Source organism: Lodderomyces elongisporus, chromosome 8 (genome assembly GCF_030384665.1).
Source record: "Lodderomyces elongisporus chromosome 8, complete sequence".
Lineage (NCBI taxonomy): Eukaryota > Fungi > Ascomycota > Pichiomycetes > Serinales > Debaryomycetaceae > Lodderomyces > Lodderomyces elongisporus.
Genome location: NC_083680.1, coordinates 164,544 through 185,237, shown reverse-complemented (window position 1 = coordinate 185,237; position 20,694 = coordinate 164,544). Strand labels below are relative to the sequence as shown.

At 36.9% G+C, this 20,694-nt stretch overlaps 12 protein-coding genes across 12 annotated transcripts; 6 read left to right on the top strand and 6 right to left on the bottom strand. All coding sequences in view use genetic code 12, as the record gives it.

Annotated features, from left to right (window-relative positions):
- Positions 1-430: 430 nt before the first annotated feature.
- Positions 431-1,282, bottom strand: PVL30_005420 (uncharacterized protein; the record flags this gene model as incomplete). Its single annotated transcript, XM_001523828.1, has 1 exon — positions 431-1,282. One exon carries the CDS (start codon positions 1,280-1,282, stop codon positions 431-433), a length of 852 nt encoding a protein of 283 aa, XP_001523878.2.
- A 744-nt stretch (positions 1,283-2,026) lies between these two features.
- Positions 2,027-4,360, top strand: PVL30_005419 (uncharacterized protein; the record flags this gene model as incomplete). Its single annotated transcript, XM_001523827.2, has 2 exons — positions 2,027-2,063; positions 2,184-4,360. The coding sequence occupies 2 exons, from the start codon at positions 2,027-2,029 to the stop codon at positions 4,358-4,360; spliced, it is 2,214 nt and encodes a 737-aa protein (XP_001523877.2).
- A 65-nt stretch (positions 4,361-4,425) lies between these two features.
- On the bottom strand, positions 4,426-5,469 carry PVL30_005418 (uncharacterized protein; the record flags this gene model as incomplete). Its single annotated transcript, XM_001523825.1, has 1 exon — positions 4,426-5,469. The coding sequence occupies one exon, from the start codon at positions 5,467-5,469 to the stop codon at positions 4,426-4,428; it is 1,044 nt and encodes a 347-aa protein (XP_001523875.1).
- Positions 5,470-5,796: 327 nt separating this feature from the next.
- Positions 5,797-7,368, bottom strand: KAR5 (karyogamy protein; the record flags this gene model as incomplete). Its single annotated transcript, XM_001523824.1, has 1 exon — positions 5,797-7,368. One exon carries the CDS (start codon positions 7,366-7,368, stop codon positions 5,797-5,799), a length of 1,572 nt encoding a protein of 523 aa, XP_001523874.2.
- Positions 7,369-8,011: 643 nt separating this feature from the next.
- PVL30_005416 (uncharacterized protein) lies at positions 8,012-9,286 on the top strand (the record flags this gene model as incomplete). Its single annotated transcript, XM_001523823.1, has 1 exon — positions 8,012-9,286. The coding sequence occupies one exon, from the start codon at positions 8,012-8,014 to the stop codon at positions 9,284-9,286; it is 1,275 nt and encodes a 424-aa protein (XP_001523873.2).
- A 122-nt stretch (positions 9,287-9,408) lies between these two features.
- Positions 9,409-10,308, bottom strand: RIM9 (regulator of ime2; the record flags this gene model as incomplete). Its single annotated transcript, XM_001523822.1, has 1 exon — positions 9,409-10,308. One exon carries the CDS (start codon positions 10,306-10,308, stop codon positions 9,409-9,411), a length of 900 nt encoding a protein of 299 aa, XP_001523872.2.
- Positions 10,309-10,828: 520 nt separating this feature from the next.
- Positions 10,829-11,890, top strand: HAL21 (3'(2'),5'-bisphosphate nucleotidase; the record flags this gene model as incomplete). Its single annotated transcript, XM_001523821.2, has 1 exon — positions 10,829-11,890. One exon carries the CDS (start codon positions 10,829-10,831, stop codon positions 11,888-11,890), a length of 1,062 nt encoding a protein of 353 aa, XP_001523871.2.
- Positions 11,891-12,019: 129 nt separating this feature from the next.
- prh1 (Salivary acidic proline-rich phosphoprotein 1/2) lies at positions 12,020-14,419 on the bottom strand (the record flags this gene model as incomplete). The annotated part of the gene is made up of 1 exon (XM_001523820.1): positions 12,020-14,419. One exon carries the CDS (start codon positions 14,417-14,419, stop codon positions 12,020-12,022), a length of 2,400 nt encoding a protein of 799 aa, XP_001523870.2.
- A 387-nt stretch (positions 14,420-14,806) lies between these two features.
- On the top strand, positions 14,807-16,060 carry MSY1 (tyrosyl-tRNA synthetase; the record flags this gene model as incomplete). The annotated part of the gene is made up of 1 exon (XM_001523819.1): positions 14,807-16,060. The coding sequence occupies one exon, from the start codon at positions 14,807-14,809 to the stop codon at positions 16,058-16,060; it is 1,254 nt and encodes a 417-aa protein (XP_001523869.2).
- A 478-nt stretch (positions 16,061-16,538) lies between these two features.
- Positions 16,539-17,021, top strand: GPX1 (glutathione peroxidase gpx1; the record flags this gene model as incomplete). The annotated part of the gene is made up of 1 exon (XM_001523818.1): positions 16,539-17,021. The coding sequence occupies one exon, from the start codon at positions 16,539-16,541 to the stop codon at positions 17,019-17,021; it is 483 nt and encodes a 160-aa protein (XP_001523868.2).
- Positions 17,022-18,032: 1,011 nt separating this feature from the next.
- ILV5 (Bifunctional acetohydroxyacid reductoisomerase) lies at positions 18,033-19,145 on the top strand (the record flags this gene model as incomplete). The annotated part of the gene is made up of 1 exon (XM_001523817.1): positions 18,033-19,145. One exon carries the CDS (start codon positions 18,033-18,035, stop codon positions 19,143-19,145), a length of 1,113 nt encoding a protein of 370 aa, XP_001523867.2.
- A 356-nt stretch (positions 19,146-19,501) lies between these two features.
- CIC1 (proteasome-interacting protein cic1) lies at positions 19,502-20,662 on the bottom strand (the record flags this gene model as incomplete). The annotated part of the gene is made up of 1 exon (XM_001523816.1): positions 19,502-20,662. The coding sequence occupies one exon, from the start codon at positions 20,660-20,662 to the stop codon at positions 19,502-19,504; it is 1,161 nt and encodes a 386-aa protein (XP_001523866.2).
- Between the last annotated feature and the right edge of the window lie 32 nt (positions 20,663-20,694).

Genomic DNA, 20,694 nt, shown 5'->3' with positions numbered 1-20,694 from the left:
ATAGATAGAAGTAGTCATTAGCCACAATCATAACCTTGTCCCTGACTATAAACTTGATTATACAGCTACGACGTTTTGCCCTAGTCTCTAACTGAGTTGACAATTGGGAAAGTGCATTTGGCTTGCTTACCAGGAACTTTCGTTACGTTAAATGGTACAACACTTTTACCTTTATTGTGATTTTGTAGGTTAGTAAAAAGAGTGATATTTCCTTGCTTTCCTATATTCTAATTTCCCAATTTCTTTTCAAGGTCTTTTATAATTTCTATTTACAGCACTCCTATATACAACAAATTTAAAAGTAATTGGCCTAGATACATGTTTGATAGCATAGTATAGTTGGATTCCAGGAAGATTTTTTTTTAAAAAAAACGATACTAAAAGAAAAGATTAATGCAAAAGTTTGACTTTCTTGCGACCAGCGCTATCATCAACAAACTCTTAACTCGTTAATTTCCTCTGGTTCCAACCTTTCAATAATATCCATATTCTCGATTGTATGCACAACAATTTCGTCACAATTGTCATTTAATTCAAAAATGAACAAGCCCAGCAAGACTCTTTCCAACTTTTCTTTTCCTGAATTTTTAGCAAGTCCCACGACGGATGTAGTTAGTTTGCCCAATAATCCTGCAAAATTGTTCAACTTGTTCTGATCCATTAATTTCAATGTATCTTCTTTGGACCACTTGTGCGACCCCCAATTAGCATCCGATGTTGATTCAGCAACGCTGCTCCCCTTACCATAGCTACCAAGATGCTCGCAATTGGGCATACACGTATTCCATCGAACATATATCTTTGTACTATGTTTGAACATGCATTGAGGGTCGGGGCCCTTGCTCACCTTGATATTTGTTATATGCAATTGGACATGTGGATTTAATATTACAGACTTGATAAACAACTGAATGGCTTTGCAAGTACTGAAATATGTCAATTGTCCATGTATCTTTGGCAAAAGGGTTTCATCAACCTGGGAGGGACATATTCGAAGGTAAATATTCTTGGAAACAATTGATTTGGACAAATTGCTTTCGAGAAGATGAGGCACTTGCAGTTTCAACTCAATCAACAATTTCAGAAGGTTGATTTTCCGATCTAGCTCTTTTTTGTCAATCTCTGGCTCGTCATTCTTCTTGGTGGCGTCGCTGAATTTGATTTGAGATGGAAATACTAGTTTTTGAGACGATAGATTAATGGGTTGAGAGCAAGATGGGATGTGCAGTCGTAGTGCCCTTGGGGAGATGAATCTTTTGATAATTATAGAGCTTCCTCTCATTAAATTTGATTGTAACTCCAACTCTTGACCCTATCTTTAACTTTGAATTCGAGCTTTGAAATCTAGTGATTTGGCTGAATTTGCTTTATTGACGTAAAATTTTGTTAGTGAAGAAGAAGAAGAAGAAGAAGAAGAAGAAGCGGTGAATGTGTGAGTGAGTGTGCTTGAGTGTGAGTGTGTGACTTAGCGAAGAGGAAGAGGAATTGAAAGAAGGGGGTGGAGAGAACAAGGGTATTTAGTAGTGGGAAAGTAAAGTAAACGAAGAGGTTCAACTTTGAGAGGGGAATGCGGGCGAGAATTCTGCTACCACGATTGTTCTGGAACAAGTTTTCTGTTATATAAAGCCAGGCGGCGTAAAGAGCTTATTCGAAGAAAGATTACGACGACCAAATGATCTTGATCTTACACCATTGCTATATTATTTTTACTTTGTCTTCAAATTTCTTGATTCTCTTCAAGTGAATCTTCCTCGTAACATGTAGCATAATCCGTCTTATATTGTGTGCATTGTAAATGTAGTATCTCCAAGTAACTTCACCCAAGGTACGAGTCGTTGGTTTTTCTGATGTGGTTCCCCTATACCGCGCGCTACAAGTAAGGTCCGGTAGTAGAGGGTCGAGTTCTTGCCGCATAATTACTTGTGCCGTTTCCTTCTTGTACTTTTTTTTTTCATTTCATTTCATTTCCAAGTGTGTACGCACAGACATGTCATTTGCCAATTGAAATACAATAGTGTTTCCACATATGTGGGTTGTACATCATAAAAACGACTACAAAGGAGGTATGTAACTTATAAAGGTTATTTCTATGAATTTACCATTTCTTTTTTTTTTTTTTCATATTCTAAATTTACTTTTTTTTTTACATTGTTGTTGCTGTTGTACTAACTTTGCAATTTTAGACACGAGAGTGCTCTTACTGGGGAAGAATTATACAGTTGGCCGTGATAATGATGCCCACTTTGAAAAATTCGGAGAAGATTTGGATTTCTTATTTCACTCTGGACGAGTAGCAAAAGAGTATTTAACGATAGCAGTTGGTACTACTTTGCATGGCAATATCAATCTGAAAACTACATTGCAGTTGTGTATAAAGTCTAGGGCAAAAGCATACATAAATGGGGAAATTTACAGATTAAAACAAAAAGGAGACCCCAAGCAAGATATTGACTTTACCAATGAATCAAGAATTGTGATTGCTTCTGAAAAAGACCTGAAAAATAATATAGTAGACGAGCCGTTAATTATTGAATGGGTCGATCTTAGATTGTATATAGGGACAAGAGACAAATTTGTGGAACAATTGATCCATCTGCAACTCGATATACGCTTTGTTGATGACATCAAACAAGCAACACATTACTATACCAACAAAACCGTTCCTGACCTGGATGAGTTTCGCGTGGCTATAATTAAAGGGACTAATATTGTCAATGAAGCTTGGATAAGATCATTACTAGAGGATGCAGATAAATTGGTATGGTTAAACCTCAAAAATAATCTTGAATTTTTACCCAATGGGGATTCGCGATATTTGCTGCAGCTCAATAGAGTGAAGACTTTGGAGAATCACAAGGTAATATCATTTGAAAAAATTTCGTGGTTGGATACTATAATTGTTAGTCGTTCAAAGGAGGTGATTGAGCACGAAGTCGGTGAAAATGAATTTATATTGGTTGCGCCATCTAGCGAGTTTGGTTTTGAGGCAATTGAGCAAAACATTCTTTTCAACAGGATTTTGACAAACCAACTCGACCAAGTACCACGAAATAAAGTGACTTTAGCGTCATTGAAAAGACCGGCCACAACATCGCCTGAAAAGAGGAAGCGACGAAAGTATGAGAAAGTGGATAAACTACATTTTTTTTCACTTGGCGATGTCACACCAGTCCAAAGTATACCGAAAGAAAAAGATGACGAAGAGGAGATAGAAAATGAAAGAGAAAAAGCAAAGGAAAAGGGAAATGAAATGGATGCAGAAGAGGGAAAGGAAATAAAGGAAAAGGAAAACGGAAAGGAAAAAAACGATTCAGTTGAAGTACAGAAAAAACAGAGGCACGAAACAAACAATTCAGAATCAATTGAATACAACTCTAAAACTTTGAATGAATTAGATTCCATAACCATTAAAAACACTAGTAATACCACTTCCAGTATTACTAACACCGCAACGAATGAACTGAAGAAGCCGAGCATCGTGGTGAAGAGGGAAGAATTGTCACCAAAGCTGCCCAATTTGGATAATGGAAATAATTCGGTAAGCAGTAAGAAACGAAAAAATGAATACAATAGCACTACAGAAAACGCTCCAAAGATTGCCAAATTTGTTCCCAAGGTATCCTTAATTGATGCTGTTATACAAGCAAAAGAGCAAGCAGTTAAAACGTTGAATAAGGAATTGGGGGTATCGGATGATTTCTACGAGAGAAAAGATGAAACTGAAGGGGATGACGAGCAAACGTTGCTGGCAATAAAAAAGTTGTCAAATTTGGCAATAGTAGAAGTAGTTGATAAACCGTTGAGACAGCGACCTGCAGTACCAATAAAGGTTAGTTCAACACAAAAGAATTTCAAAAGGTTTCGCAAGAACAAACCTCCAAAATCGAAAATAGAGCGACCGCAAATTGAAATGATAAATGTTGGAGCTTTTAGTCCAGTCAAGAGCAAGAAGAAAGTGACTGTAGACTCAGAATTCAATGGCATAATGAGCAGTGTTCGAGGCTTTACTCCATCAACGTTGTTTGTACAGGACGATGAGAGTGGTGCAGAAAGTAGTGAAGAAAAAGAAAGAGGAGAAGACTGCGAACAAGTTGCACCATCTTTCCAGGAAATAAAGGATTATTCTCGAAGCCAGAGGGAGAGTCAGGCGAGGAGTCATAGTAGAAATGGTTCAAGAGGACAACCAGTGAGACGGGGTTTAACGAGTCAAAGAGGTTGGGGTAATATCAGTGAAAGTGTAAATGAAGAAAAGCAAGAACAAGAACAAGAACAAGAAAAAGAAAAAGAGGATGATATTGATGAGGATGATGACGGAGACGATGATGACGAAGAGCAGCCAAAATTTGGCTTCACAAACTAACTTTCTTCATAAACACAAAAAAAAATGAAGAAAAAAAATGAAAAGGAAAACGGGCTATACAAAGGCTATATCATCCCACACAATCCCATTCTTCGTAGATAAGTAATATGTATCTGTAAGTAGTCGTTGCCAGATTTAAGATAGTTTGGAAAGTCTCCTTCTATGCACTGCTCATTGCTAGCATCTCTGCAGTCGAATACCTGATCTGGAGAAGGACGCGTGTCTGATTCGGAACAATTAAGATATATTTGATTATCAAATGGTTGGTATGGTAAAAAATTTCCACGCTTAGGGATGATGGTGACCACGTCTTCTTTGTGAATAATTCTTAAGAATTTACGCTTAAAATCACCGTGACGAGGCTTGTACTTGCTACCTAAAGCGTCATCGGCCCAATCAACAAACTCGCGATTACCAACCAATGGTTGTCCCATTGTTACCGCAGTTAGTTTTTCAAAACCTAGATCCAAATAAAATAAAGCTAGGAGTATGGCTACACTGCCTCCCAATGAGTGACCCAATATTACCAATTCGTAGTTCTCGATACCAAGCTGGGCACCTTTCAATTCTTGCATTACATATTGGTGGATTATATCTCGCGTTCGTTGGAAATACTTGTAAAAGCCTCTATGTACTTTGCATCCAGTACATGGTTTCAAAATTGATCCTAAACTAGTGAAATCAACCATATCAGCTCTCATGTCGGCATATGAATCAAATATTGACCTTGTACCTCTCAATGCAATAATGATTGTTTTATTCTGTTGCTTTCGCTTTGCTGAATCTCTGTTGTAATGGAAAATATTGTCATAAGTGGTGGAAATGTAACCAGTTACTGAATCATCAAAATACCACTGGTAAACAAGTGTCATGTTTGGAAAACGGTCCTCACATTCAATATTGCATTTAAATGGCTTTTCTATGTGTTGTACTTTTGAAATACAATATGAAATGTCAATCAAATGAGCATATGTATATAAATTAGAATAAATCTCGTGATCAATAGGAAGTATCTCTCTTGAATTAGATGATACATCGAAAACATTCTGAGCTATTGAAGATATTAGTCGTAGAAGTGATAGTATTGAAATATAATGTGTGAAGTTCATGGTTTAGAACAAGGAAAATAAGAACAAAAGAAAAAAAAAGAAAAGAAGAAAATAATTTAGACGAAAAATTTTATAAAACAAATTGGTTGACTATTAAATTGATTTGATGTTACTATATTTTCAATTGAATATTGGTGATTATGATCATTACTTCTTAGTGCAAAAGAGGGGAGAGAACTATGTGCGTATATCTGTATATACGTATCTGTATGTTTTTGTGTTTTTGTGTCAGTTGGTATTAGATAATGGAAGAATGTGGGGGAAAAAAACTCTTTAATCTATTTCTGTACCTATTCTCATATTTTCTATTACAATATACGCTTAATTCTACTTTTGTAAAAGCCAAACACTAAAGTTGGCAGCAGCTACACCAACCAAAATGGATACTACAATGTAGGAGCACCTCCTCATTAAGTAACAAAGTGGTTGAAAGAAAAGTGATTTCACGATTGGCCAGATTAGGATAATAAGTAAGCAAATCGCAATAACTGCAGCAAGTCTAGTGACCAGTGTAAAGAAGGCGATGATAGCTTTGGCTCCGCTAATCAAACCATCAAAAGTAACACTGGGAGTTATCATTGACATGAACAACATCATCATCCTTATCGTACTGTTTTTCAAGCTATCCAACGTTTCCACTACGCTTGATGCAAAAATTGAGCACCGAGCGATAGTTGCATTGACGACAGCTAAAGAATTTGCCGTCTCATCAATTTTTAAACTCAATTTCTCCAATGACAAGTTTAACGAATGCTCAAAGTTTTCAACAATCTCTGAGGCCGATTGATTCAAGAAATGCATTAATAGAGTCGTAATGTTACCGAGAATAATTGGTGTATATTCAGCAATTAGCATTCGTTGCAAGTGTAATTCATCAGTATTTTCTCTCAAGATGGAATTGGCATGTCGAATAGAAAATTCCGTTAGCTTTAATTGTTTGTTTACCGAGCTTACACGTGATACTTCAGCATTATGTAGTTTGTCCAATTCATTTCCGAAAAGCTGCATATTATCAAATAGTCTTTCTTGCTGAATGGAAAGTTTAACATTACCAGTTACGAGCTGCTCTTGTTGCACTTGAAGTTTTTCCCCTTGTTCTTGCACTAGCAACAGTATTCTTTGCAATTCAGTGGCAAAGTAACTAACATGGCGCTGCATGAGTTCAAAGTTTGTGTTGGCACCATCATAAGAATTTTGCATAACAACAAGTGCGTTACTGATGGAGACTTGAAAGTTTTCATAAAACTTGTTAAAAGTTTGATTAACTTTATTATTCTCTTCTGCTCTAGACCGCATCAAATCATCCACTACACTAAAAAGCTTGTTAAATTTGTTTTGAATTTTCATTTCAAGCTCCACAGTGTACTTGTGATGAGATGACTTCAAATCCTCCATGACCGAGCGATATAACAAAGTCATATTTTCGTAAACTTCAATAATTTGGTCTTTTTCATATGGTAGACTTATTTGGTGGCAAATATCTTTAACTGCTCTATAGTTGCCACTAAATGTTGTCCAGTACTGGGGTGACTTTTCCAAAGCTTGAATACAAGTGTTGGTATTCAAATTGCGGACACTTGCATGACATTCCAATGGGTAGTCCAAACCATTATTTTCAAATTCACAAATTGACAATTCCATAGCAGTGTGTTTTTGCTGAGAAGGAGTGATATTTTCCACACCATGAATACACTGAGGCATTACCTCTGCTAAAGCCCTTTGGTTGCAGTCGTCTTTCCATTGCAGCAACGCATTGTTCAAGATCTTAATTCCATCAAGTGTGAGTATAGTATCAGTGGTAGAAGCAATACCACCATCACCATCACCAGCAGCAGCAGCGATAGCAGCAACAACATTAGCAATAATAACTACACCACTAATTGCAGAGGCACCAACCATAGTTACTAAAGGTTTGCCTTAATATTCATGCGGGTTGCGATAAGTCACTATTAATGATCAAAATTTCCAGATTGCACTGATTCCACCTGGTTTTTAATCATTTGAGCTGAAACAAATTTGAAACTTAATCTTGTAGTGGAAATGTTACAACAAAATCTTGACTAGATTCAACTTAATTTCAATTTAGACTCATAATTGGATGCAATTTAAACTCAACTTGAGTTGCATAGAGCTTTAGTTGTGTTATCAGAAAGACAATTTCTGCGTAACAAGAGCATGATGTTAGATCAAGAAGCAGTAGGCTTAAACTTGATATGTACTAGTTTCTCCTTGTCCACAAAGCTTTTAATCATCTAGAATCTTTTTCTTGAGTAAAGAATTTAATATTGCAAAAAAAAATAAATAAAAGTTTTCAGAAAAATAATATTATATATACTTCTATACTCATACAAAAACAAGTAACCATTAAAAAAAAAAATAAATAATAAAAAAATTAAAAGAATGAAAAGAAAATAGAGAAAACAGAAATTGATCTTACACTATGGGCATTTTCAAGATAATTTGCAACTGAAAAATTACTTCCCTTCGCTTTGCTTTAACCACCCCTATACTAATAGTAGAACAACAACAATTCAGAGCCATTATGATAAAGCGAGGTATTTTGGCACGACACTGTTGTCGATATAACTCAACTATTCTGTTTACACCCAATGAAACTAAACATATCTTTGACGAGGAAAAGTTGACTCGAGAAGAAAATTATCTAGCGGTTCCTAGTAAACCCGATTTTTCAAATATACAAAAACGATTTGAACATATAATCAATCCTGAAGAAGTGGCCGACCTAGTGACAAAGTTGAATACGAACGATGTGCTAATAGCTTCGTTATCGAAAAATCAATGTCTATACGGTGATAAATCATATGTATTGAAAAGCATCAAAAACAATGGTTTAACAACACCTACGCGGTTCCCGTATGCAACAATCATGAGTAGCTGGAAATCCTTGTTTAATCAGCAAATAAAACAGCTACAAGACTTGGAACCAAAGAAAGCAGACGTTATGTTGAAATCTACAGAATATCACAGAGTGTACCGTGACAATAAACTCACACCTAGACAATTTTTCGAGCAAAGTAAAGCTTTTGAGAATTCTCGGAAATTGAATAGCGGCAAGTTCCAACTTTCCGAATTGCACGGACTGTTCACAGTTGAGAAAGCGTCCGATGTAGTATTGGACTGCACAGAAACACAGACAGAATTTGTACAATTTGTACAGTTTATAAAAGCACACTTACTGGAGTTTACTTTTGAAGGGTTGAAAAATCTTCTCACGAGAGTTTCTGCAAAGAGTTTAGCACTAGGTGGTGCTAATGGTAATACCAATAGTGATAGTAGTTGCGGAGAATCGGAGGTTTCAGACATATTCAAAGTGGTTCATGGTCATTTCCCGCAACTTATTCAAAGCTTAACTGGTCGCACTTTGGATAATTTAGCAAGAGTTACAGCTGATATGGATTTGGAACTAAGCCAGTCCATATTGAAGGAATTGCTTGACCGTGGATATTGTCCGGAGGTTGATACAATCGAAGCATTTTTAAACCGTTATTTAATTCGGAACCTGGACAAAATCGAGTCAAGGGACTTATTCTTTCTCAAATCTGTGCTTTTCCATCGTGCACCAAGCCCGACTTTAATAGAAGTTGTCTTGACTTCCATCACCAATATCAATGAACTTACCAAGTTTATCATGCTTTTGAAGAAATTTCCAAATGTACTTGCAGAGCAACAACTAGTCTTGTATGAGAAATTGGAAGAGTTTAATATTACACCACTTGTAAAAGCAAATTTTCTTAGGCTATTACAACAAGAGAAGATAGAGGCTAAGGCAGAATTGTTGGAAAAAATTAGTTCATGAATTTGTAAATTCTGCATATGACCAGGAACTTTTTGTGAATTGTAAATTCACTACATTGTAAATTTTCATAAAAATCGTTTATATATATATAAATATAATAATTCATAACATCATTAGACATATTAAAAGTTATTTAATTCAATTGCAGAAGTCGAAGAAGCCATCGAAGAAATGCTGCCTCTGGGTTGTCGCGTGGTACTACTTAGTGAAGTATTTGAAATGTTTGTTTCTTCTCCTCTCGTGTAAAAGCCATCTGTATATACAAAGAACCCATCATCACTGGAATTGTCCCATGAATGCTCCATAACGCGTTTCCTCAATTTTTTCATATCATCGTACTGATAATCGTAATTCTCAAAGAACTTTCGACTCGCGATTGAACGTTTAATAAAGCATAACATCGATGTGATGAGTGCCATAGATATTATTGGTATCAACTGGATCCACCCCAAGTAGCTCAAATTTGGAGTAAACAAAAGGATGTCGGCTAAAAATGCAAGCAAAGTAGTCAAAACAGACATTATTGTGAGTATCAACATCATGTTGAGATACGGTGTCAAATCTCTCTTTTCGTTTTCCTCTCTTTGCTCCCTCTCTTCCCTCTCTTCTTCAGACTCAATCTCTTGTCTCGGTTTCATTTGGTACCTCCACCTGTCGACACTTTCCAATGCAAACAACAAGCAAATAACAGTCATAAGAAGACTCGAGAAACAGAATGCAACAACGTGGACAACTAATAGTTTCGATATTGTATATTTGACATCCGACGGTAGCACAACACCATCATAGTTATCTTGGAGCACGAAATTGCTCGAGTTTGAAGAAGGATATCCTATTCGAGCATCGCTGCATTTTCCTGACCTTTCATCACAAATACCAAATACGCCAAATGTAAAATTCTCAAAGCAAGAAAGGTAGATTTTACTAGACAGCGGGGTTAATGGAACTGAAATGACCGGTAGTAGCTGGATAATCCAACAGATGAGACATAGCACTAGTAATGCTAATAGCGACTTGTACATCGTATTAAAGCAAAAATGTGAGACCTGGGGCCAAAAGAAAAGGAAAAAAAAATAAAAAACAAAAAACAAAAAACAAAATCAAAAGACCCAGCTATGACGAGTATTCTGATAAATAAAAAAGGGACTATGTTTAAAACAACGGGTAAAAGTTGCTGCTACAAAAGTCCAAAATTAAAAAAAAAAAAAAAACAAACAAATAAACAGAAGTAAAAATAAAACAAGAACAAAGATATTAAAGATGCACGCTGGAACTGTTATCAGATCTCTCATTACATAATCGTGAGTTCATATTGCTCCATACATTTCGCCTCTAGCTTTCTTTCTTTCTTTCTTTCTCTTTTTTTCTTTTGTCTCTTTTCTCTCTTTTCCGTTCTCTCAATTCTTTTATATGTTTTATTTTTTTTTCACCAATATGTTTTATTTTTTTTTATGAAAAAATGTCTTTTGTGCTCTGTTTATGAAGGCATTCATCTTACTATTTACCATCGTGTTTGCCGTACTACTCCGAAGATTGAGCATCATGGCACATCCTTATGCAAAAGAGTTGGAAGTTGCCACTTTAGCTGTCAAAAGAGCTTCCATATTGACAAAGCAATTGAGTGATTCTATTTCAAAGGAAGGCACAATTACAAAAGAGGACAAGTCTCCAGTCACAGTGGGTGATTTTGCAAGTCAGGCAATTATCAATCATGCTTTGAAGATCAATTTCCCAACAGACGAGATTGTTGGAGAAGAGGATTCACAAGATTTGCAAGAGAATGATGAATTGGCAAACAAAGTATTGAGTTTGATTGAAAAAGTACAACTGGAAACAAGCGACTTTCAAAAAGTTCTTGGAGAGTTGAAAGATAAACAATCTGTGTTTCAAAGCATTGATTTGGGTAACTCCCAAGGTGGATCAAAGGGAAGATTTTGGGCATTGGACCCAATCGATGGAACAAAAGGCTTCTTAAGAGGTGACCAGTTTGCCGTGTGTTTGGCATTGATTGAAGATGGGAAAGTAGTCTTGGGTGTTATTGGGTGTCCAAACCTTGCAAAAAAAGTTGAGTCCAATACAAAACATAGTGGTATTGTAGGTGGATTATACTCCGCAATCAAAGGTCTTGGTGCGTACTATTCGCCACTCTTTGACGAGATTTCATTCCAGCCTTTGAGTAAACAAGAACGCATTCAAATGACCCAGCACAGTACACCGGATGAATTAAAAGTTGTTGAAGGTGTTGAAAAGGGTCACTCATCACATTCGACGCAGGCAAAGATTAAAGAAACACTTGGATTCAATCCAGATACAGTACAAGAGCAAACTATAAATTTGGACTCGCAAGTGAAATATTGCGCGCTTGCCAGTGGACAAGCTGATATATACTTGAGACTCCCAATAAATGATACATATAGAGAGAAAATCTGGGACCACGCTGCTGGAAACGTTTTAGTTTATGAGGCTGGTGGCAGAGTGGGTGACATCACTGGCCAACCATTGGACTTTGGAAAAGGTAGACTTCTTCCTTCAAAGGGTGTCATTGCTGGTAATGACAAGATTTTTGATAAAGTTATAGAGGCAGTTAACAGTGTTGTTGAATAAACTTGTATTTTTTTTTTCTCCATTTTTTTCTCATTTTTTTCCATTTTTTTTTCTTATTTTCTCCATTTTTCTTTCTTGTTTTGTTTCATTACAGTTTATTCACTAGTATATAGATATTATTTAACTAGATTATTCGTTTAAGCTGACTTTTCCACCCATAAGGTGTGGTGCAACTTCCTGTATCCAAGAAAGCTCGATTGCTGAACAATTTCTCGCATACCCTTTACTGGTGAATACGTATTCGATATACATGATTGCATCCAAAGGTTTGCCGAATAAGACTGAAGAAGGGTGGATACTGATTAGTTGACCACTATTGAACGTCCTATAAGATCTATCTGGCATTCCAACAGCAGTGTTTGTAATATAACCCTTGAGGAATGATTTGAGAACAAGTGGGATATCCAAGCTTTTGGTATGTTGCAAGTCCGAATCAAAGTCAAAGTCAAAGTCAACGTTAACGTCCAGTTTTGAATCTTGTTTCAAATCGATTTTGGCTATATCAGACATGTATTGTTGCAACTGCTTCTTCACTTTGTCTACATTCTTGAACCCTTTGTAGTTAAATTTGAGCTCCTCGCACCATTCCTTTCCTAAAGACTGATAAGATTGGTAAAATTCGTACAATGAAATGAGGTCTCCGTGCGTAGATCCCTTTGGACAATAGGCTCTCCTCTTGAAATTGATTTCGTCTCTTGCTTCACCAGTAACATTGAGAATTAAATTGTCAACCGAAAGGCATGAAACAATATCAATCACTGCTGAAAGACATCCCAGTTCCGCAGCAGTTATTAAAACCACCGATAACTGTGGTGGCAATGGTAAGGTACTCATTTTAACCCCCAAAGAGGTAATCTTACCTGCATCATTCAAAGCACCTAAAGTGTATAGCGTGTTTAAAGCGCTCAAGATGGCTTCCTGGCCAGGGTCTTCGAGCCATGTCCAATTGAGCAAATCATCCACACCTAATTTCTTTAGCGTAAGTATGGGCAACACAATGTCATTTCTCTTGATTTCAGATTCCTGTTGTTTTGGCAACTCTAGATACTCATCTTCGCCATATAACCGATATACTTTACCGGGACACTCTCTTCCTGCTCTTCCTGCTCTTTGTCGCGCTGATGCTTGAGAAATTGGAGTTGTGAGTAAAGTCGAGAGACCCAAATTATGTTTCCATACCTTAACTTTTCTTAATCCTGAATCAATAACAAATTTGACACCAGGAACAGTAATCGAAGTTTCGGCAATATTCGTTGCCAAAATGATTTTCCTTCTTCCCTTTGGCAAACTTTCAAAGACTTTCAGTTGTTGATTTGGAGATAGTGCTGCATAAAGTGGCAATGGCACCAATAATGGCGCTTCTCGAGGTAATTGAGGAGCAAGTTCCTCTAATGTCTTTACACAATTATCAATCTCTTCTTGGCCCGGTAGGAAGCAAAGTACATCACCTTCAGGTTCTGTCAAATTGACTTTAATAACAGATCGAATCATGCAATCAACAATGTCTTCTGTATCTCCCTCAACATACAATTGTGCAACTGGGTACATCTTACCTTCAATGTAAAGAATAGGGGCGGCAAAGAATTTACTAAACAATTCTGCATTCAATGTGGCTGACATTACCACCACTTTTAAATCTGGTCTTTCCTTGATTAATGACTTTAGAAATCCCATAATCAAATCCGTCAAGATGGTTCTTTCGTGCGCTTCATCCAACACAACCACATCGTATTTTTTCAACTCTCGATCCAACATGATTTCTCTTAATAACATACCGTCAGTAAGATACTTTAATTTTGTCTTATGGGAACTCTTGTTTGTGAATCGCACTTGGTAACCGACCTCAGAGCCCAATTTACAACCATATTCGTCACTGACTCTTGCCGCTAAAGATGCAGCAGCAACTCTTCTAGGCTGCGTTACTGCAATTGATTTCGAATGGGGGATGAGGAATTGCGGAATTTGTGTCGATTTACCAGAACCTGTTTCACCAATTACTATAGTCACTTGATTATTAAGAATAGTCTCTATTATCCGATCTTGGTGCTGGTAGATGGGTAATTTCTGTCTAACCTTAAGTAGGTCCGATTTGTGTTGGAAAGTGTAGTCATTTTCATTCTCAGAGTCTGAGTCCGGTTGTTGTTCAGTAAATTTGATGAGTTTCCTCTTTTTGCCTTTGACAATGGTATTATCTGATGGTAGTGCAAGTTCTGACGATGACTCTAAGGTATCTGTAAATACCTTTTTATTTCTCTGAGGGATATTAACAGCTTCTTGTTGAACTTGTTCATGTTGATTTTCGTGTTCATGTTGATTTTCGTGTTCATGTTGATGTTCATGTTTGTCCTTGCCTTTTTTATCTTGTTCCCCATTCTGCAACAAGTCATCACCACCTACAGACGTACTTTCCTCCTCATCAAATTTTATTTTTTTATTCTGTCGAGTATCTTCAACTTGAACTTCTTCAACCTTCTTCTTACTTCTTCTTCTTCTTCTCTTTGATCCTTCATGCGAGGCGGTGGGATCCATATTTGCTGCACTATATAACGTGGAAAATAATTTGGATCTAATATTACATGTCTATAAATTCTGCCTAATTTTTTTATTTTTTTTTCCTTATTAAAAAAATTCTATTTAATATACATTTATTTTATATATATATATACACATTTACTTGTTTTTTTTTCTACTTGAAGTTGCAAAATTTCTGTGTCTTCCATCAAGTCCAATATAATCTCTCTTTCTCGAAGTTACAAATATTAGTATACAACGTGATTTACTCATTTCATCTCAGATATATTCACCTTTAGCACCACCACTAACACCACCATTAACACCACCATTAACACCACCACTGGTATTACTTAGACTGATACTTGCTTCTTCTTCTTTTTTTTTTTTTTACAACCTTCTGCAATGCTTCGTTTAATCAAATATCCTCTGCTCCGACGTTGGAACTCCACCACATCTAACGGTGTGCAAACGTTGATGCGCAAAGGTCTAATCGAAGCAGTGACTAGTGATGACGTCCTCAAGGAAAAAAACTTACACGTTTACGTTGGTTGTGATCCTACTGCATCTTCGCTTCATGTGGGTAATTTGTTTGTATTTCTTGCAGCCACCTATTTTAACCAAATCACTGTTTTGGTTGGTGGTGGTACTGGTTTAGTGGGCGACCCTTCAGGGAAAACAAGTGCAAGAGTATTGATAGATAAGGACATATTACGGGCCAATGAAGTTAAAATCACCGAGCAACTTCAAAAACTTTACTCAAATTTTGAAAAATTCCAAGACATTCATGGAGGCAACAAACCTTTGATTCAGATTGTAAATAATTATTCCTGGCTCAAGGATGTGACGCTCCTTGACTTTTTGAGAAATGTTGGCCCCAAGGTTCGTGTTAATGAGATGCTTGCAAGGGACTCGGTGAAAAATAGAGATGGCGTTCATTTTGGAGAGTTTGCTTACCAGTTATTGCAGAGTTATGATTTCTTGCACTTGAGTACGAATGGCGTTAATGCGCAGTTGGGTGGTGCTGACCAGTGGGGTAACATCACTGCTGGATTGGATATGATTAAAAAATTCGGCAGCAAAAACAACTGCTACGGAGTTACCGTCCCGCTTTTGACTACGCCAAGTGGTGAAAAGTTTGGTAAATCAGCCGGAAATGCAGTATTTTTGGACAAAGATATGACGGCACCATTTCAGTTGTATCAGTTTTTCATAAATACTCCTGACAACATTGTACAAAGGTTCTTCACATTGTTGAATGTTGCAAAGGAGAAAATACCAGAATCAGAGACCGAGTCGCAAAAGCTTCTTGCTAAATACATGACATGGATCATTCATGGAGAAGATGTGGCTGACGCTTGTGACGCTGCTTACAAACTTTTGAATGGATTCCCAGCTAATGTAAGCATCAACGATTTTGACAAAGCAGGTATTTTGATCAGATGCAACAAGGAAGAGATGCTCAGTGCTATTATTGCAAGGAATAGCGATATGCTGAGAAGAGAAGTCAATAGAACAATTGCTGCAAAGGGAGTAACCGTTAATGGTGAAAGGATTTCGAAAGATGAGCTTATCCTGCCACAACACGAGTTTGTAGTGGATGGTAAAGTAATTGTGAGGGTTGGCAAATCTAAATTTCATGTGTTGACATTTGAATAGTGGACAACAAGAGAAGGTTTTCAATGTATTGAAGCTCTTTTATTATGGTTGTCCAAATTTTATTTTTATTATTATTTACAAAAGCTCCTTTGCTCTTTTGCCTGTATAAATATGTATATATCGTAATGAAAATAAAAAGAAAACAGTTCTATATAATTTAACTAGACTATGATTTTCCCGTCAAATGAGAAAAGTAGAAAACAAAGAAAAAATAAACAAAGGGGAAAAAATCAAAAGAATGTAAATCCAAAGAAAGTCAAATTAAAATGTGCGGCGGAACGCAATTGTTTAAAGAAAAGAACTTCATATTAAGAGGAGAAAAAAAAAATTGTGGGCTGAGAACAATTGAGGCATTGCCCTTTACTCTATTTTTGCCTTTGCCCTTAACTTTTTAGCCAATACTACCAGAGTATCAAGCAATCTCTACCTTGAGAATTCAAATAAAAAAAAATAAACAACCCTTCTCTAGCAAGCTACAATGTCAAAGTTTTATCAATTAAAGGCAAAGCTCCCTAATGGTGAGGAATACTCATTTGAGCAGTTGAAAGGCAAAGTCGTGCTCATTATCAATGTTGCTAGTAAATGTGGATTCACTCCACAATATGCTGGTCTCGAGGAATTGAACCAAAAGTTTGCCAAGGAGAATGTGCAACTCTTGGGGTTCCCTTGTAATCAGTTTGGAAACCAGGAGCCAGGCACTGCTGAAGAGATTGCGCTGTTTTGCTCCACCAAATATAATGTTACTTTCCCAGTTATGGCCAAAGTGAATGTCAATGGTGACAATACGTGTGAGGTTTACCAATACTTGAAGCTGCAGAAAAAGGCTTTGGGATTGAGTAGAATAAAGTGGAATTTTGAGAAATTTTTGATTGACCAAGAAGGAAATGTTGTAGAGAGGTTCAGCTCATTAACCAAACCAGCTGACATTGCTCCCAAGATTGAACAATTGTTGAAGAAATAGATGTTCAAATTGTAACTGAACCTTTTTTATATAGCAGATGTATAGCAATGATTTGCAAACTAATCAACTTTAAAAGATTTCAAGTATATGTAACGGCTTCTAAACTTTGTTTCTAACTATTTGTCTTTCATCCCCCATAAGAATGGTTATGGCCAGTTAGAAATGAAAAACCTCTTTTTCCTCCGTCAACCATCATATGCTCAAATTTAGTTAAATTTTGGTTAGAAGTAGTCACACATTTGAAGAATTTCTATTACTAACGTGAAGGCATCTTTGCAAATGTTTGGTAAAGGAGAAGAGATGGAAAAGAAAAAAGTGAAAATGATGGAATGGTTGACGACTTGCAGAGAACAAGTATAGGTGAGTTAAAATCAGGTGAAATCAGGTGAAATGAACCAATGGGTTGGGGGGCTAGGAGTATAATGAATACTTTGTTGATATTCAATTGTTTGCCATCTGGCCGGTTTGCCGGTTTGCCAGTTTGCCAATTTGCCAGTTTGTCAGTTTGCCAGTTTGTCAGTTTGCCAGTTTGTTTGTTTGTTATTTACACAAGGTATGAGCAATACATGTAAAAGAAAATTCTCAAAATTAAAAACAGGCCGGTATAGCCAACCGGAATAAGGCTGTTGCAAATACATACTCATTTCATCAGCTAGTAACTCAGTTTCAGCGCCTTTACAGGGCAAACTGTCAATGTTTGTACCACATTGCTTATGGCCCCTTATCGTTGAGTCATTTCCGTCCAACCGCGCTGCCGCACCGGGCCTGTATAGGAGAGCTATACTACCGCCTCTCTCCCCTCCTTTATTGTGTTGAAAAATTTTCCACAAAGTTTTTTTTTTTCTCTTTTCTTCGCTCTCACTCTCCACTTTATAAAACGTGTTGAATTTTTCACCAAATCAACAAGCTTTCTTTTCTCTCTTTTTCCTTTTTCCTTTTTCCTCTTCCTTCTTCCATTACTCCAACAAATACATTTATCTATTCATCCATTTAGAAATAAAACAAATAAAAATGTTTAGATTCAACGCTAAGGCTCTTGCTTCCGCTAAACCAATTGTTGGTTCCGTTAGATACGTGCGTACAATCAACTTTGCTGGTACAAACGAGGTTGTCCACGAGAGATCTGACTACCCAGCTCAAAAATTGAAGGAATTCTTTTCCGGTAGCCCAATCGCCGTTATTGGTTACGGTTCCCAAGGTTACGGTCAAGGTCTTAACTTGAGAGACAATGGTTTAGATGTGCTGGTGGGTGTTAGAGAAGGTGGTGAGTCATGGAAATTGGCTCAAGAAGATGGTTGGGTTCCAGGTAAGAACCTTTTCCCAATCAACGAAGCTATTGACCGTTCCTCATACGTCCTCAACTTGTTGTCAGATGCTGCTCAATCATCTACATGGCCACAAATCAAAGACAGATTGGAAGGTAAGACCCTTTGTTTCAGTCACGGTTTCTCCCCAGTCTTCCACGAACTCACAAAGGTTGAACCACCAAGCAATGTTGACACAATTTTGGTTGCTCCAAAAGGTAGTGGACGTACCGTGAGAAGTCTTTTCAAGGAAGGTAGAGGTATCAACTCATCATACGCTGTTTGGAAGGACGTTTCCGGTAAGGCTGAAGAGAAGGCTGTTGCTTTGGCCATTGCTGTTGGTTCAGGTTACGTTTACGAAACTACATTTGAAAGAGAAGTCTACTCTGACTTGTACGGTGAAAGAGGTTGTCTTATGGGTGGTATCCACGGTATGTTCTTGGCTCAATACGAAGTCCTTAGAGAGAATGGTCACACCCCAAGTGAAGCTTTCAACGAGACTGTTGAAGAAGCTACCCAATCATTGTACCCATTGATTGGTAAATACGGTATGGACTACATGTACGATGCTTGCTCAACCACTGCTAGAAGAGGTGCTTTGGACTGGTACCCAAGATTCAAGGATGCTTTGAAACCAGTGTTTGAAGACTTGTACCAAAGTGTTAAGGATGGTTCCGAGACCAAGAGATCTCTTGACTTTAACTCACAAGCTGACTACAGAGACAGATTGGAAGAGGAATTGCAAACTATCCGTAATATGGAAATCTGGAAGGTCGGTAAGGAAGTACGTAAGTTGCGTCCTGAAAACGTCCAAGTTTAAAGACTTATGTAATGTATTTTATTTTGGTTTTATAACTGAGTGAATAGTTTATGATCAAATAACGAAAGAAAAATTGAAAACAGCAAAAACTAAAAAAAGAAAAAAAAAAAAATTACTGTAGTTGTATGTGTAAATGATAAAGTGGAAGAGAAAACGATATTTGGTTACCACTCATTATTCTTTCTACAAGGCAATAAATCTCTACTTGGACATCTCAATTAAATCCCATTTCTTTCTAGCTGTGTTTGACTTCATTTTCTTTGGTTTCGTTTTATTTTATTTTGTTTTATTTTATTGTATTGTATTGTATTATATTTCTTGCTATTACAATATACTTTACTTGACTCGATCAACCCTTATTTTTTCGATTTACCAACCTTACCTTTTATGTCTTTTTTCTTCTCTTGTTTTTCTTCTCTCAACTTCTTACCAAGTACTTTAGCAATGGTTTCAGAATCAGCCAATTCTGCAAGAGATGCTTCAAACGCCAGCTCTTTCTTTGGCACAACACTCTTAACAGCTTCAGCTTCGCTAGTGCTCTCTTCTTCACGAACAACATCCTCTTCATCAAACAATTTATCAGTGTAGAACAATGGCAATGCTGGAGAAGTTGTGGTCTTCAACATGATTGACTTGACTGTGTTGAGGTCAAATGCACCTACAATGTTTTCAATGTTTCTGGCAAGCTCTTGGTGTAATTCCTTGGCATCCAATTGCCCTACTTTGATAGACACTACTGTGCCTTGAGGTGGGACATATACGGTACTGGACAAGACTTTTTCCAACTGATTTTTCAATGTCGGAAGTGAAAGCTGCTTGTTATTCGATGAATTTGTAACACGGACAGGGACTGGAACCTTATTAGATTGGTAAAACACTTTACCCAACAAGTTTGGCATCGAGTTGAGCACGGCATCATCAACAATGAACAAATCGTATTGCGCATGCAAATCACGTCTCTTTTCGTAAGCTTTAAATTCAGTTTTGAGCAGAGAGAATGGAATAATATTCTCAAGTGTTGACAAGTTTTCACCTTCGAGTTTTTCAATATCCTCGTTATTCTTGACTAACTCATCACGAACAATCAAACATGTTTTTGTGTCTGTTGTATTGTAGATAGGTTTGGTAAGCTTTATTGTTTTTGGCTTGAATTGTGGTTTAGAGCTAAAAAACTTCTTAGACTCAACTATGAGGAACAAATCAGATGGGATCTCGTCGTCTTCTTCAAATAATTGCAGTTTCTTTCCATCGCCATTCACTTCTTTTTGAGATTTATCTGCCTTGGCTTCTTGTTCTCTTTTAATAAATTTTGCAAGCTCAGACAAAGCTTTAAGAGGAACCTTCTCAGGTATTTGATTTGCAGATGGTGTACTAGATGATTCGGATTTCTGCTCTTCTACCTCTTCTTTTGGCTCAGTAATCCTTTTTGCCTTTGTCTTTGAAGACTTTGCTTTAACAGGTTTAACTACTTTGTTAGCCGCAGGTGATACAGGTCCCTTAGATCTTGTTTTGGCCATTGCGTAGTGATGGTTTATGTTTTTCAAAAGTA